This window comes from Grammomys surdaster, unplaced genomic scaffold (assembly GCF_004785775.1).
Source record: "Grammomys surdaster isolate TR1022 unplaced genomic scaffold, NIH_TR_1.0 67, whole genome shotgun sequence".
Classification (NCBI taxonomy): domain Eukaryota; kingdom Metazoa; phylum Chordata; class Mammalia; order Rodentia; family Muridae; genus Grammomys; species Grammomys surdaster.
The window spans coordinates 21802617-21829607 of NW_021604569.1; the positions used below are offsets into that span (position 1 = coordinate 21802617).

The window sequence follows — 26991 nt, forward strand, 5'->3', positions numbered from 1 at the left end:
TCCTTCCTTCCTTCCTTCCTTTTTTTTTTTCCGATTTATTTCTCTTTATGTGCATTGGTGTTCTGCCTGAATGGCTCTGCGAGTGTGCCAGAATCTCTGGAACTGGAGCTACAGACAGTTGTGAACTGCCATGTGGGTGCTGGAATTGAACTCAGGTCCTCTGGAAGAGCAGGCAGTGCTCTTAACCACTGAGCCATGTTTCCAGCCAGCCTGCCTCCTCCTTTTTAAACAGGTGTTTTTAAGAGAAGTGTTCAGGTTTCCCATGCCATCTCTCCCTCCACATGTGTGTTGAGTATCTTTGATGATGTGCAGGTCCTATTCTAGGAGCCGTACCACAGCAGGAGGTGCTTGCTGGGCTTGTAGTTCAGCTACAGCGTTGACAGTCAGCTGTGCTCCAGTGTGAATATAGCAGTCCCTCAGATGTCATTCCTCTATGCTACTTTTTTATGAATTCAGGGTCTCAGGAAGCCAGAAGAAAGGGGAAGAGACATTTGTGGTGTATGTGACTTGGAAGTGTAGAGTTAGAAGGAGTATTGGTGATGAGGAGGATTGAGTCCATGTTGGTTCTTTGATCTGTTTTGTAGGACTGCCTGAAACATTTGAAGTAGAAAAGAAGGATGGAGCAGGCCAGCTAAGTCTTTAAAGTGACTCAGATTTTGTAGTGAAGGAAAACCAAAATGTCTCAATGCAAATTTTTACAAAAAAGCATACTGAAGTGCTCAGAACATAATTCATTTGCTTGGAGCCATGTTTCCTGGTTATATGTGGTATTCATAATGGGCTGGGGTTTGGTAGTTGGTTCAGGATTTAAACTTGCTGACTTTACCCCTCACATTAAAGCATTTCATCGTTTTTACTTTTATGTTCCTCTTCATCATCTTATTTCTTCTGTTTTCTACTGGTAAAACAGAGGTGTAGATAGGTTTAAAGGCCTAGGTGGTTTAGAACTCCAGATATGGGATGAAGCTAAGTACACTGGCTGTTTCTCCACAAGACTCAGGTTCAATTCCCAGCACGCACATGGCTGCTCACAGTTATCTGTTTCAGGAGATCTAATGCTCTCTTGGCCTCTCTGGTTGACAAGCATGCACACGGTGCACAGAAATATATGGTGGCAAAACATCCATGCATATAAAATTAAAAACAAAATAAAACCAAAAAAACAAAACCAAAACCAAAAAATTCCCCCAAAACCAGCCTTAACCCAGATACCCAGATGTAGTTTATGATAAAGCTTTCTTTTCTTGGCTAAGAGATAGCTTTGGTGGTGGTAAGAGTTATATATGCTGGTGGTTTTGAGGAAGAGCCTCTGGTGTAGGCTGGCATCTTTTTTAGCAGAGTCTTGTAGTAAGTGACTGTTTCCTGTTAACACAGTGGAACACATTCCTGACTGCCTTCTTTTTGCTTTCCTGAGTTGGCCAAGTCTAGATCATAATAGATAATGAGTGTCTTTACATTTTAAATAATAGTTGTGATATTTATGGTTTAATTTGTGTCTCCTTACTAACAGAAAAAGTTATATGTTATGCAGTGGTTTATTTTCTATTAATATTTCCTATGTAATGAAGTTGATGTACACCTCAACATTGTCCTTCTATGGTTTTAGAAGTAAAACTTTACATATTTTCTTATTCACCACTTTTCTTTACTTTATGTTAGACTTCAGAAATTTTTCTTTTCCTTCAGTGACTAAATGTGCCATTCCATTTTTTACAGAAGGGCCACTACTAGTTTTCAATATTGCTTGTTTTTATTTTAATGATTTCTTTTTATTTTATTATGTGTGTGTTTGTTCTGTGTAAGTGCATGAGTGCAGTATCTGAAGAGGCCAGAAGAAAGTGTTGGGTCTCTGGGGGTGGATGGGTTGGAAGTTGTTCGCTGTGGTTATTGAGAATCAAACTTGGGTTCTTTGGAAGAGGTAGGTGCAAGTGCTTGTAACTCTCTAGCCCCTAACAAGGTGTTTTCTCTTCCTCTTTGCTACCCCCACGGTGAGGATTGAGCACAGGACCTTGTACATCTTAGGTAGAGTACTCTAGCACTGATATAGACCCATCTTCTTGGTTTCCTTAAGGTGTGTTTCATTCTGACCCAGTGAAGTTGGGTATTATGTTCCTTAGAAACTAATTGGCAATAAATTAAGTTAAGACAACATATTAACTTGAAAATTACCCGTTTAGTTTTACTCATTACATAGTCCTATTAAAAGCAGTAGCATGCTGCTGGTGGCTTCCATTCAGTCTGCTTACAGAAAGTTACTCTGGAGGATTTTAAACAAATCTCATGTGTGCTGAGTTCCATTAAAAGCCAGGTAGTTAATGCTTATGTTGTCTTTAAGAATGCCATCTTTTCCAGAAAGTTGCTCTACCTAGGTGACGCCATAAAAATAATAATAAGCAGGTTTTAGAAAATATGGAAAATAGAGAAAATTAGTTAGGTTTCATTGGTATTAGTATCTTGTTAAGTTTCCTCTAATTAAAACTGTACTTACTTCTTTTTAAGAACTTTATGCATTTAAATTTTGTGTATGTTTGCACTGTGGAGTGTGGAGGTCAGAAGAGGTGTCAGATCCCCTGGAATTGGAGTTACCATAAGGCTGGGAGCCACCATGTAGATTCTCGGCACGGGCAGTAAATGTTCTTAACTGCAGAGTCATCTCTCCAGCCCCCTTAAGGGTTGCTTCTTATAGAATTATTATAGAATTCTAACATTAGAAAATGCTTGGCTACTGTGACTAGTGAATTACAGATATGTGAAAAAGCAGCTTTGCTTGGCCCTAGTAATCCTGTAATGAACAGTGGCATACCATGGGGTACATCTTCACTTATAGGTTCACACATATGTGTACACCCCTCACCACAAATGCATATATACATACAGTATTCAGAAATTTTAGATATAATTCACATATCTTAATATTTATCTTGTGTGCTGTTTAAGGCGTATGTACAAGGGCATACAAGACTCACTATTGCTAATTGCAGTACGCTTTTGCTTTTCCAGAACCTCATGCACACAGGTGGATATTCTCTATATCCGCTCATTCCTCAAATCTAGACACCCAATAGATCTCATGGTTCGGGTGGATGGAACATGGAAAACTTGTTATTTTAAAATTTGTATGTGTTTGTCATGTCCCATGGCAAATATATTGAGGTCAGAGGACACACTCCTACCATATGGGGCAGAGGGATCAAAGTTTGCTGATTGGCTCTTGGCTGAAAGGGCTTTTACCTGCCCAGCTACCTCCCTGGCCTCATGAATGGAATCTTTATTTTTTTTTCCCCTCTTAATACTGATTTTTGTGTATGTGTCTATATGAGTGTATACCACATGGGTATGGGTGCCTCTGAAGGTCTGTAGAGAGCATCAGGTCAGGATCTTCTGAAACTAAAGGTATAGATGGTTGTGAGCCTGATATGGGTGCTGGAAATTGAACTCAGGTCCTCTGCAAGAGCAGCAGGTCTTGATCACTGAGCCATCTTTTAAATTTTTTTTTTGTTTTTGTTTTTCGAGACAGGGTTTCTCTGTATAGCTCTGGCTGTCCTGGAACTCACTCTATACCAGGCTGGCCTCGAACTCAGAAATCCACCTGCCTCTGCCTCCCAAGTGCTGGGATTAAAGGCGTGCGCCACCACTGCCCAGCTTAAAATTTTTTAAATTATATTTTTACTGTGTATGTGTGTGTGGGTGTGTGGGTGTATATGTGCATGCATACATGTGTACAGACATGTGCATGTATGTATATGGTTGTGTGTCATAACATGCATGTGGAGGTCAAGAGGACAGTTTGTGGGACTTGGTTCTCCTCTCCTTTCTGGGACCCACTGGGCCCAGGCTAGCCTTAAACACTTTGCCTCCTCACACCTAGGATTACATTATACCCACCACACTCAGCTTGCTGTATGCTTTTAAACATAAAGAGTAAAAGGCCTTTCCTAGAACCTTACAAAGAGCACAACAATGAACTGCTTTCCCGTATTCTGAGTCTTGCTCTCTCATTTAAAATGTTCACCTTGTTGAAGGAGGATCTAACTTTTGCATTTGTTCTCCAGCAGGCAGGTATTCAGTCACCAAGGCAGCCTGCCTCAGTGAACTTTGTCATTATTCCATCCTCCTCCTCACTCTTCGGGAAGTCAGTGACTGAGGCCTTCTCAGATCTCTAGAGCTCTGATGCAGAGCCTCCAAGGCTTTGGCTTTAGGAACAATAATTTAAGTCCTTTAAAAATGTGTGTGTGCGCCGGGTGGTGGTGGCGCACGCCTTTAATCCCAGCACTTGGGAGGCAGAGGCAGGCGGATTTCTGAGTTCGAGGCCAGCCTGGTCTACAGAGTGAGTTCCAGGACAGCCAGGGCTACACAGAGAAACCCTGTCTCGAAAAACCAAAAATAAAATAAAATAAAATAAAATAAAATAAAAAAATAAAAATGTTGTGCGCGCATGCGTGTGTACATACGTGTTTGTGGCTGGCCTATGACTTTGCCATGTGTCTCAGACTAGCTTTGAATTCACAATCTTCTTCCTTCTGCCTCCTGAATGCTGGAAATATAAGCACAGGGCACCCATGCCTAGCCAGGAATTCATTAGAACAAGTTAGTGAAATCTTTAGGATTCTATAGACTTTGTTCATTTAGAAAGTCATTTCTAGCATCAGTTTCACTATTGCATAGAGCCGTAATGTACATCTATAAGAGGAAGTGGCCTTTTGGTCTGGGAATGGAATATCTCTGAACTGTCACAGCTGGTTTTCCTCAGAGATGCTCAGAGTAATGAAGGTAGAGAAAGTGAGAGTGAGAGGTCCTTTAAAGCACTGTTCTAGAGGAGTGAGTCATCGAATGGACAGTTATGGCCCACGTGCCCTCAGCCCTGTCTCTAGGCCTTCCTTCTCATTTTAGTCTTTGGGCAGCCAGGTGACTGGTCTTGTTGCTCTGTCAGCCCTGTGTTCCACTGGCCCCTCCTGCCTCCTTCTGTCCTGTGTTAAGTCAGATCGTTCTCAGCAATGAATGATGCTATGACCTTGCTGTTTTCCCCCACAACCATTTAGGGGAAGGAGGTACAGAAACAGAATTACAAGTCCCTGCCTGGTGCTGGCTGCTGCTGGCCTTTGTTGTCCTCCTGGGTTTCATGCTGTTCCAGGAAGAAGCTTGTGTGGAGCTGTCCTGGCTTGAAGCAGTCTGTTGTACTTGTGGAATGCTGTGCATTTTCCCTCCGTAGATCCTGGTCTTGGGATTTACCTGAGTCAGGGAGCCCTTTCTCCTAGTTAAGGGTTTCTGAACCCTGTCCTGTAAAGGCTGCCTGACCCTGGTTCTGAACTACTCCACACATGACACAGGGTTGGTAGTGCCGTCTTCATCTGTTATGCTTTCCTTTGTACCTTTTCTCCTTCATAGTGTGCTTTGGTTCTGTTGATAGGGTTATGCCAAAGGTATGAAGTGTTTGTTCTTTCTCTGGGTAGCTCTCATCAGCTATCAGCGATCACTCTATGGCTTCCTTTCATCTCCTTTTCTTTCTCTTTGTCCATTTTCTGTTCAACTGAGCGCTTCTCAGAAGAGGAACCTTCCCTCCTTTCTACTCTCCTCTTCCTCTCTCAGACATGGTCTAAGCCCAGTCTGCCTCTTCCACTTGTTATATACCTGAGGATAACCTTGATCCTGTTCTTCCTGCTCTTACCTCCTATATGTGCTGGAATTATAAATGTGTGTCACCACACCTGGCTACTTTCTTACATACTAAGTTGCGTGCCTTTAGAATGTAACTTGATGAGTTGTTTGTTCATGGACATGCCCACGATGTATTTTTGATGTTCCCTCTGTGGCAGGCCTCAGCCTTGAAACATACCCTTGGGCTACAGTTGATCTTTTCTCTCTCATGAAGCTTAGTTTATATTTTCTAGAATCCTGTAGGATAAATTTCAAAATAATTGTTAATGCCAGATATAGTGGTCCAGGCTTGTAATCCCAGAACTTAGGAGGCTAAAGCAGAAGCCTCAGTTGTATGTAGAAACCTTATCCTCCCCCAGTTCTGCTAAGAGAGAGGGTTGGGATAGTTGGGAAAACTTTGTTTTTGGAGAAGACCTGGGTTTGCTTCTCACACCCACATGGGCTCTTCAATTCCAAGGGATCCAACACCCTTTTCTGACCTCTGAGGTCATCAGGCATATGTGTGCTGCACATAATGTACATACAGGCAAAAATACAAAGTAAAAATTTTAAAAAGATTGTAGCAAGATATATATAACATCAGATTTACTATTTGAATTCACTTAAATGAACTGTTCAGTGATGTTAAATTAATTCACATTGTGTTGTTTCCAGAATTCTTTCATTTCTCCATGTATCTACTAAAACACAGCTCCCCATCTCTCTTCCTGTAACCCTAGAAAACCCCATTCTACTGCCTGTCTTTATGAATTTGACTACTCCGGGTACATGTAAGTAGAGTCATGGAATATTCATCCTTTTGTGACTAGATTACTTCACTTAGTACACTATCCTTAAGATTCATCTAGATACCAGAATTTTCTTTCCTTTTAAGGCCATATCAGATTCTGTTGTATAGGTAAACCACATTTCTAGTCATTTACCCATTGAACATTTGGGTGCTTCCATCTTTAGCCATTTTTTTTTTTTTTTGGTCTGTTTTTTGGATTTGGAGACAAGCTCTCTTGTATTCCAGGCTGGCCTCAAACTCAAGTAGCCAAGGATGCCTCTGAACTTCCCGATCTACCTACTTCTACCTCCTGTATGCTGGGTTTATAGTGGCATCACACCCAGGTTTAATACCAGGTTGGGGATCAAACCCCAGACTTCATACTTGCTGGTTAAACATTCTTACCAGCCAAGCTGGCCAGCCCTGTAATCTGAATCAACTGTGTGTGTGTGTGTGTGTGTGTGTGTGTGTGTGTGTGTATATATATATATATATATATATATATATATATCTCATTTGGTTTTATTTTTCTGTCTCCCCACTCCCCACTAATCTATTGATAGGTATTTAGGTTTGTGATGGCTAATCTTTTCTCCATTCTATTATTTTTATTTATTTTTATGTGTGCCAGTGTATGCTTACATGCATATATGTACAACATGTGAGTACCTGGTGGCTGAGGAGGACAAAAGATGGAATTACAGATAGCTGTAAGCCACCATGTAGATGCTGGGAGCCAAATTCAGTTTCTTGGGATAAGTAGCAAGAGCTTTTCATCTCTGAGTGAGCTTTATTTTTATTTTATTTTATTTTATTTTATTTTATTTTATTTTATTTTATTTTATTTTATTTTATTTTATTTTATTTGTGTGTGTGTGTATGCTTGAGTGTGTGTATGTGTGAATATGAACATGCACATGTAGGTATGTAGGTGCAGGTGCCTATGAATACCAGAAAAGTCCACCAAGTCCCCTGGAACTGGAGTTATGTGAGAACCCGACTGAGACCCTAGGCAGGAGCAGCCCCCTTTCTTGTGATGGCTGATCTTGATCTTGTCAGCTTGATTGGATTGAAAGCCACCTAGAAAAGTAGTGAAGCAGACTAGTGGGTATGTCTGCAAGTATGTTTCCATGAGGTTTTTGACCTAAATCTATTGATGGACTGGTAATGTGAATAGTCTGTGGTAGGTGGTGGAACTGGAAGATGAGGCCTTACTGGAGGAAGTGGATCTCTGGGATTGCTTTTGGGGATATCAGGGTTCCTTTCTGACATACTTGTTTCTTGGCTGCCATGAGGTGACTAGCTGTGTCTTACCATGCCCTTCAACCATATTTTTCTACCTCTCCACATGCCAGAAACAATACAGGTCACCAAGTATGAACTGTATGCATACTCTGCAACCAGAAACCAAAATAAATATCTCCCCCTTTTAATTGTTTTTCTCAGATATTTGTCTAAGTGGTGGAAGTTTGACTTAACACCATGCTATTTGCTTGACTGTTAAAAATGAAGCTGCCGGGGAACATTTGTCTGTAAGTTCCAGTGGGGACACACACTTTGTTACAATCCAGGAGTAAAGGGTTTTGTCCATAGCAATTACCACATTGTGCTGTGTGTTACTGCCCACAGTGTGTCAGGGAGTCAGTGGCTCCTCATCCTGATTAACATTTAATGTTCTTTTTTTTTTTTTTTTTAAATTTTAGACTTTCTCATAGGTGTATGCTGGCATGTCATTGTGGTTTGAATTGCATTTCCCTAATAAGCAATGATGGTGCAGTTCTTTATGCCTTCTTTGGTGAAGTGTCACTTCAGAGCACTTGCCTATTTTTAAAAATTGAGTTGTTCATTTTCTTAGTAAGTTTTGAGAGTTCCTGTATACTTTATTAGATACGTAATTTGCGGATAGTTTTTCAGTCTTTGAATTGTCTTTTTGATCTTTTAAAGTTGCTTTTTGTACTTGAAGTTAGGAGAGGTGGGGATCAAACCCAAAATCTTGCACATATGAAACATGCTATATCCCCAGCCACCACATTGCCTTTAGAAAATAGAAGGCTTTATGTTTTATTTTATGTCTATGTGTGTTTTGCCTTCATGTATGTCTATGCACCAAGTGCATGCTTGGTGGCCATGATGGCCAGAAGAGGGTGTTGGATCCCCTGGAACTAGACTTATAGATGGTTGTGAGCTGCCATGTGGGTGCTTTGAATCAAACCTGGGTCCTCTGGAAGAGCAGCTCCTAGTTCCCTTAACCTCTTAGCCAAACTTTCGCCCAAACAGAAGACTTTTGATGGGGTCGAATGGCAGTTTCTTCTTTTATGGATTGTGTTTTTTGTTGCCACATCTAATCTTTACGTAGCATAAATACTTCAAAAAATTTTGTAGTTTGACTTCTAATTCTGTCTATGATAAAATTTTGAGTTAATTTAGAATGTGAACATCACTTTCTGTTTGTGGATATCCAGGTGTGGCAGCATTGTTTGTTAAAGGAGTCTATTGAACCTAGGGATCATACTTGGCTAAGCACAAACAACTGGAACCCATAGCACCCATTTATGTTTTTCTCTGACTTTTTAAATGGCCCCTTTCCCATCTCCTTGTTTTTAGTGTGTTTGTATGGTCAGTTTCCCATATCCCATGCCTTCTCCTATCCCTGTTCCCATTATGGTTATTAATCACTTTTACTTCCCGTGTCTTCCTTTTGCTTTTGCAGTTGTTCTCAATCCTTGTCTGTGACTCTTGTGTGAATGTCAGCTGTTTCTCTTTCCATTTCTCTTTGTTTTTAAGTGAGTCTCTCACAAGCTATGCTTATGTTTCTTGATGTGAGAGTATATGCCCTTTAAAAAAAACTTTCCAAATTATTTTACTTGAGAGAGAGAGAGAGAGAGAGAGAGAGAGAGAGAGAGAGAGAGAGAGAGAGAGAACGAACAAACATGTGCATATATTGAGGCCTGTGATTAATTTCACTTACCTGTTTGAGACAAGACTTGTCATTGACCATTGAACTCACCAATTTGGCTAGACTGGCTGGCCAGTATGCTTCAGGAATTTGAGCATGGGTCCTCCTGTTTGTATGGCAAGCACTTTATGAGCTAAGCCATCTATCTCCCTCAGTCCTCAGTGGCTTTTCTCAGTTCTACCAATTTTGATGCTGTCAGCTCTTGTTAACATGTGTGCATTCAGCTAGCTTTCTTCCTGCCAGCAGTGACTTTTCAGCCTTCTTTAGCCTTGTCTTCTTCCCACCCTTGAACGTGGGTGTCGTAAAGTTATGTGTATAATCAGTCTTTGTCTTCCTTCTTGCAGTACTCTTTCTTCTCTTGGAGAACACATCTACTCTTAGAGACTGAAGCAACACAGTTTTGCTATGGTTTGACTCCTTTTCCTTGTTTTTAGTCCTTCAGACTAATTGTCCTTATGCCATGAGGGTCTTCAGGTGACTGTGTCACCCTTTGGTCTCTCTGTGAGGGTTTTACCATTCCTCCTTGCCCAAGCTCAGATCCCAGCTAGACTTCATTGTGATTTCCTGACATTCTGAGAGTGAACATATTTTTTAAAGAGAAAGACCTACAGATTACTTTTCTGTCGGTTATTCTGGCATGAGCCTAGTATAATAGAGTGACGAGTGGACCATGCCTCTAGTTTATCTATTTAATCAGAAACAGGGCCTTAGATATGTGCTGTGGGTCGTAGAGAGTAGATCTGTATGGCTGGGCTGATATAGAATGTAGACTCGGGGTATGTCAGTCTTTGACTATATCTTAACTGTGAGGAGAGTTTTCAGTATCAGTAGGATTTGCTTTTCCCCTGATGGTAATGTTTTCTGTGGTTTGACTATGTTTCTAGTAGCAAGGAAGCTAGATGTTGGGCTAGTGCCAGTAGCATTGGGAAATGGCCTTGACACCCATGAATTAAAGTGTAAGGCAGAGCTATCACACCAACTCTTCTCCAGTGCCTTTGAAGGTATTCTGGGCCCTTTGGAGAGCCTCTAGTTGGGTTAGCATTTGCTCTCTGTTTCTCTCTGGGGTAGTAGGCAAGGTCACCAGAACTAGCGAGTGACTGTATAGATTGATGGAAAAGGCTCCAGGCCCTGAGAGGTCTTATTGCTGCTCATGTCCACCTGTGCTACAAACTACGAATTAGCCCTGGTTTCAGTCTTCTAACTAGGCTCCTGAAATTGGGAGAGAGGATGTCATGTGGTTCAGGCTGGCCTCTTAGTCAGGGTTTCTATTCCTGCACAAACATCATGACCAAGAAGCAAGTTGGGGAGGAAAGGATTTATTCAACTTACACTTCCACATTGCTGTTCATCACCAAAGGAAGTCAGGACAGGAACTCAAGCAGGTCAGGAAGCAGGAGCTGATGCAGAGGATGTGGAGAGATATTACTATTAGCTTGCTTCCCCTGGCTTACTCAGCTTGCTTTCTTATAGAACCCAGGACTACCAGCCCAGGGGTGGGACCACCACAGTGTCTCCACCCGCCCCCCAGCCCCTTGATCACTAACTGAGAAAATGATGTACAGCTGGATCTCATGGAGGCATTTCCTCAGGGAGGCTCCTTTCTCTGTGATAACTCCAGCTTGTGTTAAGTTGATACACAAAACCAGCCAGTATATCCTACCTTAGTTCTTCATGTTGATGTCATCTATCAGCAGTTTCTCTGTGACCTTAGTATCTACGATCAGTGGCTGCTGTGGTTACCAGAGAGAGGGTGATTTACAGAGAACACATTTTGTGTCTTATTGTTTTGGAAGCTCCAAGATCAAGACTGCTAAGTTGGGTATTTGGTGAGGGTTACTTTTTGCATCCAACATGGCACCTCACTGATGCTTCTTTAGAGAGGAGAAGCCATGTTACCACACAGTGGAAAGGACAGAAGGGCAGTTGGGTTGCCCACTGGGAGAAACATGTTTCATAAGGGCCTTGCTGTCATTTATTAGTGAGGAGCCTTAATGGCTTAATCACCTTGTATAGCATCACACTGATTACTAAATGCCACTCTCTGAATTTTAGAGGGGATATTAAAATCATAGCAGGTGCAAATGTGTGGCGTCTCTAGAGAAAGCACTTACTACAGCGTCTTCTATCATTAGGGAAGGGCCATTCAGTCCTACCAGTTAAAGAAGCCTGTTGATTTTTTTTTTTTCTGGGGTTTTTTGCTTTGTCTCTGGCAGGTTAAGGTCATGGCTGTTGAACTTGCTAGGACTGTCATCCCATGTTGGGCATTAACAGATGGACTTTAACAACAGGTCTGTTCTCAGGGAACGAAATAGCCCTACAGCAAACTATTTCCTTGTTAGAGGCTCCTTCTAAGCCAAGAACTAATTGCTTTTTGTCAGCAGCATAAATAAACATTCTTGTCCAAGCTGACTTTCTGACATTTATTTCATTGCTGCCTGTTTATTGAAAGATTCCATGTAATTCCCTACAAAGAATTCCCAAAAACCATAATAAATATTGCTAGAAGCCAGGCCGGGTTTCTGAAACATTGTTTTTTTTACTTACTTGATTTTTAGTTGAATTGTGTAATTTTTTTTTTTTTTTTTTTTTTTTTGAGACAGGATTTTTTTGTGTAGTCCTGGTTATCCTCTGATCTGTAGACCTAGACCAGTCTGGCCTCAAACTTAGAGATCACTTTTCTCTGCCTCTTGAGTGCTGTGATCAAAGGTGTGCATGACCACCGCCTTGCTCTATGGTTATGTTTGATGGACTATCTAGTCCTGCTCATTGAAAAGGTAATAATAGTACAGGGATACTAATTTGTGTATTTATTAACAATCTGCGTTGATCAGTGATCCTCCTCCTCTGAAGTTCTGTTTTTAGGAATGTGGTCACAGTTGACTGTTAAGCTTGCAGTGAGTTACACAATCTGTCCAGTACCTTATAATGTCACATATAAACCAACAAGACAAGTCTAGTGTTTGAAGAACCCTGTGGTCTGGGCTTTGGGCTTTCCCACCAGCATTCCAGTCCTTAGGCCGCTGGAGGGTCTTCTCCCATTTATATGCAGAAGACAACCGGGTTGGCTAACGTGGGGCTTTATAAATAGCAGGACTCTTTCTCCAGCCTGTCTTCATTCTGCTCAGTGCTAAAATTTCCTGGCAGCCTGTAACTAATGAAATGGAAAAGTACTGTTTGCAGAGCTTTAAACTAGCTTACTTGAATGCTCCCGTGATGCCTTGTCACCAGGCAATGTATTGGTTGCTCTTGAGGTGGCCAATTTCTTCCTGAGTTGAGCTTTCAACAGCAACTCTGACCAAAATTCCAAAACAGGAAAGCCCATTTGTTGCCATGAGGTTATGACGTTATATTGCTAAGAACAATGGAGGTCAGGGCATCTTCTTAGATTTGAGTAGTCTAGTCTCATATGTCAGCTTGATAGTGGTTGGACCGGTTTAGACCTCAGGAAAGTATGCAGAATGTTAGATGCATGTGAGCCCTGTGCTACTTCTGCAGTGAAGATGTTAGTTGTTTTCTGTTATTTTACTTACGAACACACCTAGGCCTAGGGAGCCAAAGATAAATAGTATTAGATCAGACTGCTGGCCAGTGGCAGGGCTGGGATTTTGATTCAAGTTTGTATCCGTAAGCACTAACTGGTATTGTTATTCCTTTTATCTGAAATTCTTATGCCTTCTCAACCTCAAACAGTATCTCTCCACTAAAATTCCTGCAGCTTTTTGTAGAGGAACTACAAGACTTTCTTAGAAGGGATGAGAGACTGCTGCACACATGCCCATGGGTGGCACTGTGGAAAGTGCAACTGAGCAGATCAACACAGCATGGACAGACACACCGCCTGAAGATTGTGTACAGAGTGCCTTTGCAGAACAGGTTGTCACTAGTAGGTTGGTGGCCAACAGGATCCAGTGTCATCTCTTTCATAGTTGCTGTGGATATGAGCCCCAGTTTCTTGTATCCTGTGCGGTGGCCTGGGGTCACTTGCTCACCATGTTCTTTCATGCTCTAGGACTTTGGCTTACTGTTTATAGTTGCTGTTTATCTCTCCACTGACCAGGAGGTGATCTCTAGTGTGTCCTTTACCCAACACACTGCTATGGAGTAGCAGGAACTGCAGTTCTGTGTGGTAGATTTTTGTACTTGGCTACTATGTTTGTGATCTGCAGTTACAGTGAGAAATGCATGTTTCAAAGATCCCAGATACACACAGTGGCAGTTTTGAGAAACAGCTTGTTACATCTGTGGTGTGTCTTCATACTTTAACTTCATTTTGTTCTGTTCTGTTCTACTGGATAGGTGTTATACAAAACATTCTTTTAGACTATGCATTCTCCAGTAGTGTCTGAAGACTTTAGTCTTCTTGCCATAACTCTATTTCACTGAGGCTGAGAGCTGGATGAAGACTGGGTGGGGAATAGTGCAGAATTAGTGAAACCCAAAAGGTTATGGTTTGAGGGGGAGAATTCACAGCTGTGGGAGGGTGCTACCCACTATAGTGTTGGTGGCTCTATGGAAAAGTGTGTGTTATCTAGGGGGAGACTTTGAGAACAGGCCATATTCTGGGGTGGAAGAATGCTGGAATGGAGCTTGAGGGTGTCGCTGAAGATGGTTGGATTCCAGTTGCAGTTTCCTTCTCATGTTTAGGGATAGACTGCAGATACCTGAACTTTTTGTGTTTTCTACTCTTAATGACATTTCAAAACTTTAAAGACACTTTATAAAAATGTTTTCTGTTTGTTTTTGTTTTTTTGTTTTTTTTTTGTTGTTTGTTTTTTTGAGACAGGGTTTCTCTGTGTAGCCCTGGCTGTCCTGGAACTCACTCTGTAGACCAGGCTGGCCTCGAACTCAGAAATCCACCTGTCTCTGCCTCCCAAGTGCTGGGATTAAAGGCGTGCGCCACCACTGCCCGGCTAAAGACACTTTATTTGTATGAATGTTTTGCCTGCTTGTGTGACTGTACATTGCCTGTGTGCCTACCACAGTGTGGCAGGAATTGCAGTTCTGTAGATTGGTTTTCACACTTCCCGACTATGGCCCTGACTTGAAGTCATAGTGAGAAATGTGACTTGGAGGGCAAAAGAGGGCCTTGGATCCCTGGGGACTGGAGTTACAGACAGTGTCATATGGGTGCTGGGAATCAAACCCAGGTTATCTGGAAGAGCAGCCAGTATTCTTAACCATGTGCTGAGAACCATCTCCAGTCCCACATTTGATAAACTTAAGAATATATTCATTATTATTGTGTGTGTCTCCTGTGGGGGACGGGCCTGTAGGGATGTCAGACAGTTTGTGGAGTCAGTTCGTTCTTTCCACCCTTCCATGGCTTCTGGAGATCGGACTCAGGTCATCAGGCTTATAAAGCACACCTGTCCTGACTGAGCCATTGTGCTAACCCACTTCTGAGAAACGACATGGGGGCGCTCCAGAGGCTTGACTCATGATGGTAGTTTAGTTTAATCATTTCTAATTCGGGACTTTTTTTCCTCCTTTTGAGGGAACTGAAGTAGAAAAGTAGTCTGAATGTCTCTGATTTTGCATGCATAGGGAAAAGTTGTATCAGACATTGATGTGCTTATATAATTTAGAGAGAGTGTTTAGGAGTGAATTGTCTAATATTTAAAAATATACTTATATGCATTTAAAAAATGAAGAATCCTTTTCTACTGTTAAATTAGTATAATTTAAGAACAATTGTCACTATACAGTTTTTATTTTTAATTAATTAAAATAGTTTTGTAATAGATATTAATTTTGTTGATATTGACTGATAACTGATGTATGTTATGAAATATATTCTGTAAATTTGCATGTAAATCTTACTGAATTATTTGTGGGTATATCACAAATGATTGCATGCATGTTGCTTGATTTATTTTAGATAAGTACAGGCTCATGTAGTTTTTTTGTTTTTGTTTTTAACTCTAGCTATAAAATGAGCTTACCCAGACTAAAGATACATCGCAGGTCAACAAAGGCTGAGTTGATTTTTAAACAATGTGTGCATGATGTGTATTTCTTTACACACTTGCATGTTCATGTGTGTATGTGAATGCAGGTACACATGTATGATGGCATTAAATGATTTTATTATATTAAAATTATATAATGTGTCATATAATAATTGTCAAATAAGCTAATTTGATTATGTTACAATGAAGAGATGTGTTTACGCATTCTGGAATATAAATGCAACTTACAAACTAGGAAAAGGTGTTTATAAACTTTGAAGCCATCGGTGAAACCTTATCAAAATATATAGAGATGCATAAAGCAAGGAAATGGAAAAAAGAAATCCAAAAAACAAAAAAAAACTCAGCAAAGGTGTAACCAGCATTTGATAGAAGGTTAATTGGCCAGGAAGCGTATGAGGAGCTGTTCTGTAGGTGAGTGTGAATGAAGCTCACACTGAGAAGCTGCTTTTGCGTATTGTAGTCCGTGTGGTTTACAGTCTAGTGGTATGAGACATGAATGCTGTGGAGTTTGTAGAATTACTCCATGCTGCTAGTGGGGATGACGTAGGGCCATCACCCGAGAAACGGGTAAGCATTCTCTCTCTTTTTTTTCTTTTTTTGTTTGTTTTTTGTTTTTGTTTTTTTCCAAGACAGGGTTTCTCTGTGTAGTCCTGGATGTCCTGGAACTCACTCGGTAGACCAGGCTGGCCTCGAACTCAAGCATTCTCTCTTAAGGTTGGACTTGACAACTTTGACACACTAGTTCCATCCTCCCCTCACACACCAATTTCTTCAGAGTTGCAAATATACAGAAAGAAAGGAATAGCATAATGAACACTCATGAAATTTGTACCCAGCTTCATCACTTCAGCAATATGTCACGGGTCCTGTAGCATCTTTCTCCCTCCACCTGCCACTCCACATATATTTGTTCATTTGTTTTGGATGGATAGAATGGATTCCAAACATCATTCAATTTCATCCATTAAGTATTTTGGTAAAAATAAGAATTTGTATTTATCATGGATTTTTAATATTATGAATATTCATAATTTCTTAAAAATAGATACCCAGCTGTTTATGATTGTCTCAAAATGTAGTTTTGTTTTATATTTTTTTCACATTAGCGTTATCCGTTGAATTTTATTCATAGGTCTTCTAAGTCTCAAAATTTCCTGTCCTTGTTTTTATCCCATTCCACTTATTTGTCAGAGAAACATGGAACTTGTTCAGTTTAGTTTACAGGTCCTGGGACTGGCTGGTTGTATTCCTGGTTCTAGTGATCATGCTTCTATTCCTTTCCTTCTTCCTGCTGCTCATCTTTCCTGAGACATACAAGTTGGAGTTAATAATGCTTTGTATTTGGAAATAGGAATGCCTACCAGGTAAGGCTCTCTCAGGCACCATGTGGCATCCAGTCAACTCAGAGACATTTGGCAGGTGTTCTGGGCTGGCCTGTGCATTGGTGGAGTCTTATCAGCTGTCTGCTGGTGTACAGCTTTGAAAGAATGATGCAGACATGTCGCTTTCATCACTGATCACAAGATGATTTTTTTCTTGCCTTACCTTCTTTATTATCTAGACTTTATTAATTATAGTTCCTACAGAACATTTATTAATGAATTTTAGAATGAATTATACTCTGTCACTAAGATCACTGATGATTTGGAAACGTAATGGCTTTCAGCGAATGTAACGTACATTATATTGGAAATTGCCGTGTGTTGTTTGAGCACACAAGTAACTGGTTTTGGAGATGGTGTTCCTACCCTCTGATTCAGACCCAGTATTTTAATGTATAGTATCCTTCAAGAAGATCCTTACTGGTTGGCTCCCCTAACTTTGAGACAGAGAGAGAAAACTTAGCAAGACAGCCCAGGAGTGAAATGCCACCTCATGAATATCTAGAAGGTGAACTATTGCCGACCAGTATTTGTTCTGTTCTTTATTCCATGACGTAAAGGTGCCTCCTGTGGAAGGGAGAAGCTAGACAGTCAGCCATGAGAGAAAGCTCAATTAGGAACTCCACCTGACTGTGCCTCAGCTTCCTCAGCCAATTTCTGTCAGATGTTGTGAGTGTCCAACATTGCTGTCTGTTCTTTTTCTTGGAAACCTCACCCAACAGGACACTTTGCTCTGAATGTTATTCTTGATGGGAAGCTCTATAAGGCTGGTTTGATGGGGCTTCCTCTGTGACTTTCTGCTGGATATTTATAAGCCTCCAACTTGATAGCAGTATTTTTGTTATTATTTGGTCTTTTATTTGGAAGCCTCTTTCTGCTCTTCCCAAGAGACTGTTGGGAACTTCAGGTGGCTGCCTTTAGGAGTTCCCAGTTAATTTCTGCTGAGTGTTTGAGAATCTGATTTGATGATATTTTCCTGTTTTGTCTACTTATCTATCCATTCATGTCTTTCATTTTTCCCTTTACTTTGACTTGCTATAAACTTAATAAATTCACTTATTCAAAACCCAAAATACTCCTATAGTAGATCATCTTCTAGATTGCTCAGAATAGTCCATTTTTCTGAAATGTCTGAAAAGGAGCCCAGAATAGACACTTTTCTTTTTTAAAATTTGTATTTATTTTATGTGTATGGGTATTTTACCTGCATATATGTCTGTGCACTGCTTGTATGCCTGATGCCTGTGGAGGCTAGAAGAGGCTATCAGATTCCCTGGAACTAGAGTTTAGACAGTTTTGGGTGCTGGGAATTGAACACAGGTTCTCCAGAAGAGAAGGGCCTAAACCCAGGATTAGAGCCTGGCGGATTCGAGTGTAAGGGCTCTGGAGCGGGACAGTGAGTAAGCTGTTTTTCTAACCGTGTCTGTTTTATAAAGTCTCAGCAATAAAGAACTCGGAAGAAAAGTTACTGGATCTCCACCAGTTAGAAAGGATTTAGGCAAAGTTGAGCACTGCCAGGGAGGAGTTGACAAGAGAAGGAAGAATCCTTTATAGAAGGAGAATGGGAAATGAGGACTCTGATGACTAACTGATTCTCTCGAATACCTTGATGAAGTCACAGCCCTGAAAGTTGTTGCGGTCCACATGGTCACACTGGCTTGATGTGTGTGTGTGTGTGTGTGTGTGTGTGTGTGAGAGAGAGAGAGAGAGAGAGAGAGGGAGAGAGAGAGAGAGAGAGACAGAGAGACAGAGAGAGACAGAGACAGGCAGAGAGACAGAGAGTGACAGAAAGAGAGAATACATAAAGTTGGGAACAACTACCTTCTGCTTACTCCCTCATACCTGTGGCATGTCCATCTACAGATGTGCCCCAAATGTGCACATATCACATTGGTGCTGTGTGTATGTGCATACGCTTTGTCTCAGCCTATTCAGGCTGCTATAACAAAAAGCCATAAACTGGTTGGTTTATAACAACAAGACTCTGTTTCTGAGTTTCAGATGGTGAAAGTTTACTATCCAGTCATTGGCAGATTCAGTGTTTGGTGATACGCTCCTCACATACAATGTTTTCTGTGTCTTCACATGGTGAAAAAGCAAGGGGTCTCTTTAAGGGCCTTTTAATAAGGACACGAGAGATGAATGAGAATTCATGGGGCTGCATCCCTTTCACCAGCCTTTCCAAACCCCACTTTCTGAAGCTGTTATGGCAACTTGACACATGAATTTTGGAAGGATATAGTTTTCAGACCATAGCACATACATAGGGTCCCTCTTCTGATGACCAAATGGACAGCAATAGGAGTGTGGTGAGGTATGGTTCACTATATCTGGATTGACTGAGGCGGGCAAGGGTGGTGGACATTGCCACCCAAGCGTAGTGTCAATGATCTTTGATCACATTATGCAGGATCACAGACGGTATTGATTTAAGAGGAGTAAAAGACTGGTTCTGCTCCCTTAGGGAGAGGGATGACCTGGCAGCTCTGAGCTCCACCTCTGCTCTAGTTGTGACCTTGGGAAGCCAATCCCCCAATTCCCTCCCATCTTGTAACAAATGCCTCCTGTAGTCATCCTTTCTTGGGAAAGAAATGAGGGCAATGCATATAACCCATTGAGTTTGGGATTCTATCTTGTACAAAAACCTTAAGGTTAAGGATTTAGTCTCCTTTATTTACCTTTTATCATATGTTCTACTAGTTATTCTAAACCCCAAATTGTCTCTGAGCCTTTGTTTTTTAAAAAACAAACTAAAGGAGAAGCTTAAGGTTAGTTCAGTGAGAGTTCAGCCTCTACCATTGAAAAAGAGCAGACAGAAGGAGAGAGGTCCTTTTGGTTTGAGTGACGGCTTCAAGCTGATAAAGTAGGTTGGGCTTCTGCCCAGGCATGAGTCTTGTTCCTATTCCCTGAGACAGTGATGGTTTCTCATGACAGTATCTGCCACACTCACTATTGCAGGTGATTCTAGTTTCCTGGCTTGCCCCACTTTGGTGCCTAGGCCTGCTGGGAACTGTTTAGCGGTCAAAACTGTTGTGTCTTCAAGGAGACTTAGAGCTTGTGTGTCCCATAGTGCCCAGCAGGATGTGGAGCCTGTGTTCTCTTTTTCTTTGTCGAGAGCCTTCTTGTCCCGTGCTCCTTAGGAACAGAGTGGGAGCTGCAGTGAGACTTGGTTGCTGACTCACCGTCTCACTCCCACCCTGATGCTGAAGCTCTGCTGCTCATCCCTCCTCCCCTGCCTCCTGCTGTAGGCCCACAGCTGCAGGGGTGGCCTTGGATTTGCTGGGTGGGGCTCAGAGCCACCTGCACTTGATAGGACACATTTTTACATACTGTTGTCTGGAAATAATCAACTTTATTTAAAGAGAATGTGAATTCAGAGTGCTATAAAAAGTAACAAGCAACCTGCTAGGGCTGTTTTAGGAGCAATTTTCCTGCCTGCTGTGAGGCCCATGCTAGGGAACCTGGGGTCTGTCTGGACATAGTGGGAAGAAGATAGACCAGCAGGTCCCAGGCAACAAATAGAGAGCCCCTAATGGACATGCAGAGCTTGAGGACCTAATAAGGGGTCCGGCAGAGACTGGCAGCCTTTTTCCTGAAGAATTGAGTTCATATGCCATACTGATGTTTGCATGAGGAGCTGATTTGTTAGAGCGGCCATCCAGAGCCTTTTTCCTAGCTAGTCCAGGCTCTTCTTTGTACTTAGTCACTGATCTCTGTGAAGTGCTAGGGCCATTTTGGTTTTAATTTTATGTGGAAAGGTATTTATATTTTCATATTCTTTTAAAAATATTTATTTTATGTGTACTAGTGTTTTGCTTTTGTAACTGTACCATATACCTGCAGTGGTCAGAAGAGCAAGTTGGATTCCATAGAACTGGAGTCACAGATAGTTATGAACCACCATGTGGCACCAGTTCCTCTGCAAGAGCAAGAAGTACTCTTTAACCGCTGAGCCATCTCTCTCTAGCCCTTGTTTTCATAGTTTTGTCTATTTTAACATGATAATATTGATAGGACTGTCAGGGGGGATCTGTTTTTCCCTACTTCCCAGCTGTAGAGGTAGCCACTGTTACCCTGCTATTCTTTTAATTTTCATAGATACCACCCCATATTCATGTGTGCCCATGTCCAGTATGAGCCTAGTACTACAAGTGGGGTTCATGTGGGAGGGCCCAGTGGAAGCTTGGTGACCTGCTGGGCAGCACTGTTGGCTGTGCTTGTTTCTCTACTCAATTTCAGGAGACTCTAGGGGCTGGGTTGAGGCTACTGCACTGGATCCTGGGGCCACAGGTACATCTTCACTCCAGTCTGTGCTTGTAGAAGTAGTTGGTATTCTCTTGGCTAAAATGTTTGCATATTGTAGAGAATTTGGATATTACCTAAGGAAGCAAAGAGGTCAGACCCCCTCTTATCACAAAAATCAAACCTGCTTATGTATGTATGCTCATTTCCTCTTTCTAAAGCTGAGACAATACTGGATGGAGAAGTTATATATCCTTTTTTAACCCCTTCAGGTTTTGTTGTGTTGAAAGGTTTTCCTATACCACTAGTCTAACGTAGTAAATACTTGATGTGTTCTGTATGTTTTCCTTGTTTTGGTGCCTTCATCTTGCTTGGCTTTGTCAAATCATCAAGCCAGGTGTCCTCTGGCTCTCAGTTCCTGTGTGTTCTCTGTGCTGCACAGTGCCTCCCCTCAGATGGTCTCCAGTTTGTGTCCATGCTGATTGATCTTCACAGTATTGAGTGCTGAAGTTTTAAGTTACATCTGTTGGAAGTGAATTTCCTTAGCTACCTTGCTTGTGCAGCCACATCAAAGCTTAAATGACAGATATCTGGGGTCAGGTGTGGATTGGCTCTCACTCCTGAAGCTGTAGGGAAGAAGGATGCTTCTGGCCCACAGTTCTTGTTCCATCGTTCTAGTCTCTGCCTGTTCCTCATGGCCACTTTACATCCCTTTCCTAGACAAGTGTGTGTTAAAGTCTCCACTTGAGGAACAGAGTGGGTGAGGGCCCACCTTAATTGGCCTGCTTATAACTGAATCACTTTTGAGGCTTCAGGGGTCAAGACTCAAGGATATCATTTGGTAGGACACAATTTACCTTCAGAAGCCTTCTCTTATCCAGTCCTGAGATTTCAGGGCATGTTGGAGGCCCAGTCTCTTAAATAGACAGACACAAAAGTACACATACCATGAGTAAAAGTATTCTTTTTTAAAAAATTATTCTTTAATTTTATAGGCATTGGTGTCCCCCCCACCCCCGTGTGCGCAAGCGCACACACGAACACACACCTGTGTAAGGGTGTTGAATCCCCTGGAGCTGTTGTTAATAGGGAGTTGTGAGCTGCCATGTCAGTGTTGGGAATTTAACCCTGGTCCTCTGCAAGTTACAGCCAGTGCTCTTTAACCACTGAGCCATCTCTTCAGCCCCAAGATATTCTTAAAACTTGAGTGAGAAAACCATGTCCCCTTCAATTACCTCTTCCCCAATCCTGGTCTTGTTTCTGTGTCGAGACAAATTTAGGCACTTGCAACTTGATAGGGTTTCTCTGTATATCCTGGGTTGTCCTGGAACTCACTCTGTAGACTAGGTTTGCCTCGAACTCAGAAATCCACCTGCCTCTGCCTCCCAAGTGCTTGGATTAAAGGCGTGCACCACCACTGCCCGGCAACTTTGTGCTTTCTGGAATGAGCAGAACCACAAACATACCTTACAGTGTGTAGAGCTCCCTGCCTGCCTCAGTTTGTCTGTTGCTGTTTGAGTAGACTCTTAAGATGACTGCTGAGCCACATCTGCTTGAGAATATTCTGCTACCTTCTCTGGACAAAGGCTTTTATCTGTGAATTAAATCCTCAACTCACTTAGTGGACTTGTGAGTCTAGTCTCATCTTTAAGGCATTTATATGATTTAACATAGCTAAATTTTATGATAGATTTTGTATTTATCATCAACATCTGCTTCCTGGCTAGGCCTTTTTGTACCTGTGCTAGGTTTGTAATGGAGGTACGTAATAAGATTTGGTTGACTTTTTTTTTTTGTGTGTGTGGTTTTTTTTTTTTTTTTTGCCCATCTCATTAAATGAATTGCTTACCTCTTACTAATGATGTGCAGTTTTAATGCAGTCTTGGTGGCTTTGATTTACTTACTAGGAGGAAAGAGAGGCTTAGTGTTGGGTTAGGATTGAAGTCAAACAGCTGCAGGATGGAGTTTTTTGCCTGTTTGAAAAGGATAAGTTCTACTTAGCAGTTCATCAGACACACCCAGTGCTCATGAGCCAGGGATTTTCTTAACCAAGCTATTTGTCTACTTAACAGGGCTAGTTCTGAACTGACAATAAGCAGAACTGTGATTTCCTGGGAGACCACATATAAGTGTCACAAAGGAAATTGCTCCAAAAGAAAGCAAGTTATCGTGCGCACGTGTGTGGTGTGTGTGTGTGTGTGTTTTTGTGATTTCTTCAAGACATAGGACTAGCACATGTGAAGCTGCTCTGAGATTTCTCTAGTGCATCTTAATTTTCTTGTTCTTTCTCAGGATTCAGGAGCAGTTCCAGAGAAATCCTGACAGTTACAACGGTGCCATCCGTGAGAACTACACCTGGTCACAAGACTATACTGACCTGGAGGTCAGGGTGCCAGTGCCCAAGCATGTGGTGAAGGGGAAGCAGGTAACAGCTTGTGGGCAGGGGCTTTGCTGTAGCCAGTCTGAGCTCCAGGCAAAGAGCTGGTAGATTTCAAGAGAGTTAGGATTGGTTTTCTGATTGGTTTTTGTCCCCCCAGGAGGTGGTTGCCATTGCTGTCCTTGGCCTTTGCTTCTGTCTGTGAGCCCTTTTCACCTGGTCTTCAAGTTTCCCTGGGGACAGTGAGCCCTATTCTTAGTCTGAGCAGCCATAATCTGGAGAAAAGCTCACATTTGATGTCCTAGACTCTTAGTAAGGACTCAGGCATTCTTTTGGCCTCCCTGTAGACAGCTAGGCTGTTGGTTTTCAAGAACAGATCCAAACATTATCTTAGCAAAGTCTACTTCAGCTTCCCTAAGAAAAGTCCAGCTAGCTGACCTCACAGTGAGGGCTAAGGTTCCTTGCATGTTGACTGTTATGTCTGTTTACTAGTATGAGGCCAGTGCTCCCCACAGACTAGGGCAGCAGAGCCCTTTTGTATACTTTGGAGGTAAATAAATACTGAAACTGTCCTAAGACGGTAAGATAACAACACAGGAAAACAGTTCCTGTCTCACACATGGTTGCTGGGTTCACACAGATATGTGTTGAGCATGCTTTCCTGTCCATACACTTCTTTGCTGATGTTGGCTAGAGATTACCAGAGGACATCCCATTTCTGTGAGGTCCAGATTTGGCATTACTTGATGTACTTACCTTGTCAGTGCTCAGGTTCATTGGCCAGGCCTGTCACTTCAGGGTGCTCATGGAAGAATAGTTCTACTTCCTCAGGCACAAATTCTATGATGTATACATTTTCTCCCCCTGTTGACAAAGTTTATTCTCTTCTTCAGATATAAACACTCCCTATAACCACCTGCCCTCAGCCTCCCAAATTGTGCCAGATAATGCATGGTACCCATTGCAGTTCCAGCCAGTCCTGAGACAAAGCAAAGAAGTATAGAGATAGGGAGATTAGTCACCTGAATGCAAGTCCATAGACAGGCAAGCTGGGTGGTGCTACACATTCCTAATACTGTAGAGGGTGTACATAGGAGGATTGCTAGGGCTTGCTAGCCCAACTGCTGACCTCTTAGTTCAGTGAGATGTCCTGTTTCTAAGGAATAAGGCAAAGAGTAGTAGAGTAGGATGTACATGGATGGCCATTACCACATACACATACTACAAATCTAGGCTACAGTGACCAAATTAATGTCTTGGCTTATGTCCTGTGGTTCTTCCATAGGCAGAAGCTATATCAGTTATGTATAGTTGTGACATTACCAATTTAGGCTGATTTCTGAAACTTCTGTTTAGGGCCTAATTTTTTGGAGAGAAAGAGGTTTATTTAGGAAACTTTGATAGAAATAACATTATTATAGATTGTTATGAATAAACAGGATTCACTTAAAATAATCTCAGATAACAGATTCAAATAGGATATAACAGAATTTGAATCCACATTATAACAAAGTTTGACATGTACCAGAATCTTTCCTTATTTTATACTTCAAAAGAACCATATATATATAAAACAATCCTCTGTTTTATAGATGAGAAATTAAGGCTGGGAGAAATGACTAAATTACCCAATGTTGGCTCCCTTGTTACACCCAAACAGGGCTTTTCGATAACCTATTTGAGGGGCCTGGAGTTCAGTGGTTAAGAACACTCACTGCTCTTCCAGTGGTCTTGAGTTCAATTCCCAGCACCCATATGGCATCTCACTGCCTAATGTAGTCTTCTGGTATGCAGAAGTACATGAAGACAAAGTACCCATACATAAAATACATGAATAAATATTTAGATACCGATTTAGTAGACGACTTGCTGGGTAAATACTGTGCTTTGGTTCAGATGTATCTGTTTCTCAGCTTAGACTTCTGTCTGGGTCTCACCTCTGTGTAAATTCCTGATTTAATGGAGGTGGGGTTATGTGGAACAAGTAACATGGAAGTTAAATTATAATTGTTTTTTCGGGGACAATTTGCTCTGACATTAGGGACAACTTAGATGTCACTCTCCATCCCACATATTGACAGTCTACAAAGCTCAGTTCACCTTTGTCTATTTTGGATGGTTGGAACATGTTGCAGTAATATTTCAAAAAGAGGGGCTAATCAGGGGACCATCTGTGTGGTGGCAGCTCTGCCTAGCTCAAGCTGGCTCAGCTTAGCGCAGGCCACCATGCTCTACAGCTGGAAGCGGCCAGAGGCCATGGGCATGCCCCAACTAGGGCCAGCCAGAAACACTGGCCCTGCCACCCACAAGACCAGCGTGGGAAGATGGCTCTGCCAATCTTCCACACTGTCTCCACAAGGCTGGGCTGGGCCCAGACCATCCCACCATCCATGGGGGCCCAGTAGAAATGTGACTCTAATGCTTAGATTATCCAAAGGCTTTATTTGTTTGGTAATGCTCAATAACAAGATGCCCACACAATCAGAAGTGTAACCCAGTACCCAACCTAGATATATCAACTACCTTTGACTGCTAGAAACATGCGAACATCCGCTGCCATGTGGGTCCCCCCTCCCCCCTCCCTGTCATCCTCTCTCCTAGCTCCTCCTCTTCCTTCTCTTCCTTTTCTTATTCCTCCTCCTCTTCTCCTTACTCCTCCCACCTTAGCTCTTCCCAACTTATGGGGAAAATATGCCGCTACGGGAGCTGATATCCTTTTCTAAGTTGCCTGCTTAACATCTTCTTTGGTGTTAGTGGATCAGGTTTTGTCTTCCAACTCATTTTGTGGTAAGAGCACTAATAAATTCTAAACAAATTTAAGGGCCGGGGAGATACCTCAGTTGATAAAGTACGTGCTCTGTGAGTACAAGGACCTGAGTTCAGATCCCCAGTACACATATACAAAGACTTAAGCCATACTGTTTGCCTGTAATTCCAGTGCTAGGGTGGCAGAAACAGAAGGATACTGAGGATTTACCAGTTAGCCAGCATAGTTGAATCAACGCTTCAGGTTCAATAAGAGACCCTGTCACAAAATAAGTGAGCAAAATAGAGGAAGATACCCAACATCAATCTCTGGAAAACACACACACATATATACACGTACATACACAGTCTCACTCACACGGATACACATGTATATATATCCCCTTATACAAAATAAATTTAATAAACTATTTAAAATTTTATTTTAAATTGTATCTATCTTTGGTTTGTGTTTGTGTATTATCTTAGTTAAGGTTTAGTTGCTGTGAAGAGACATCATGGCCATGGCAAGTCTTATAAAAGAAAACATTTAATTGGAGCTGGCTTACAGTTTCAGAGGTTCAGTCATTGTCATCATGGCAGGAAGCATGGCAGCACACAGACAGACATGATGCTAGAGACGAAGCTGAGAGATCTACATCTTGATCCATAGCCTGCAGAAGTGACTGCGAGCCACACTGAGCATAGTTTGAGCATAGGAGACCTCTAAACCCTCTCCCACGGGACACACTTTCTCCACCAAGACTACACCTATTCCAGCCTCCTAATAGTGCCCCTTCCTATGGTCTTTCCGTGCCATACTTATTCAGCCACCACCACAGGTATATACATGTGAGTGTAGATGCTCACAGAGGCCAGAAGGAAGGTATTGT

General features: G+C 41.9%; 1 protein-coding gene across 2 annotated transcripts in view; it reads left to right on the top strand.

The window, feature by feature from the left end:
• The window catches only part of Nudcd3 (NudC domain containing 3), an 84283-nt gene that overhangs the window by 30669 nt on the left and 26623 nt on the right, over positions 1–26991 (top strand). For both annotated transcript variants that reach the window (XR_003712856.1, XM_028779070.1), the window contains exon 3: positions 23269–23401. Coding sequence is in view for 1 of the 2 variants with exons in the window: in XM_028779070.1 (XP_028634903.1) it covers positions 23269–23401 (133 nt within the window). In the remaining variant the exon portion in view is untranslated. The remainder of the gene's footprint in view (positions 1–23268; positions 23402–26991) is intronic.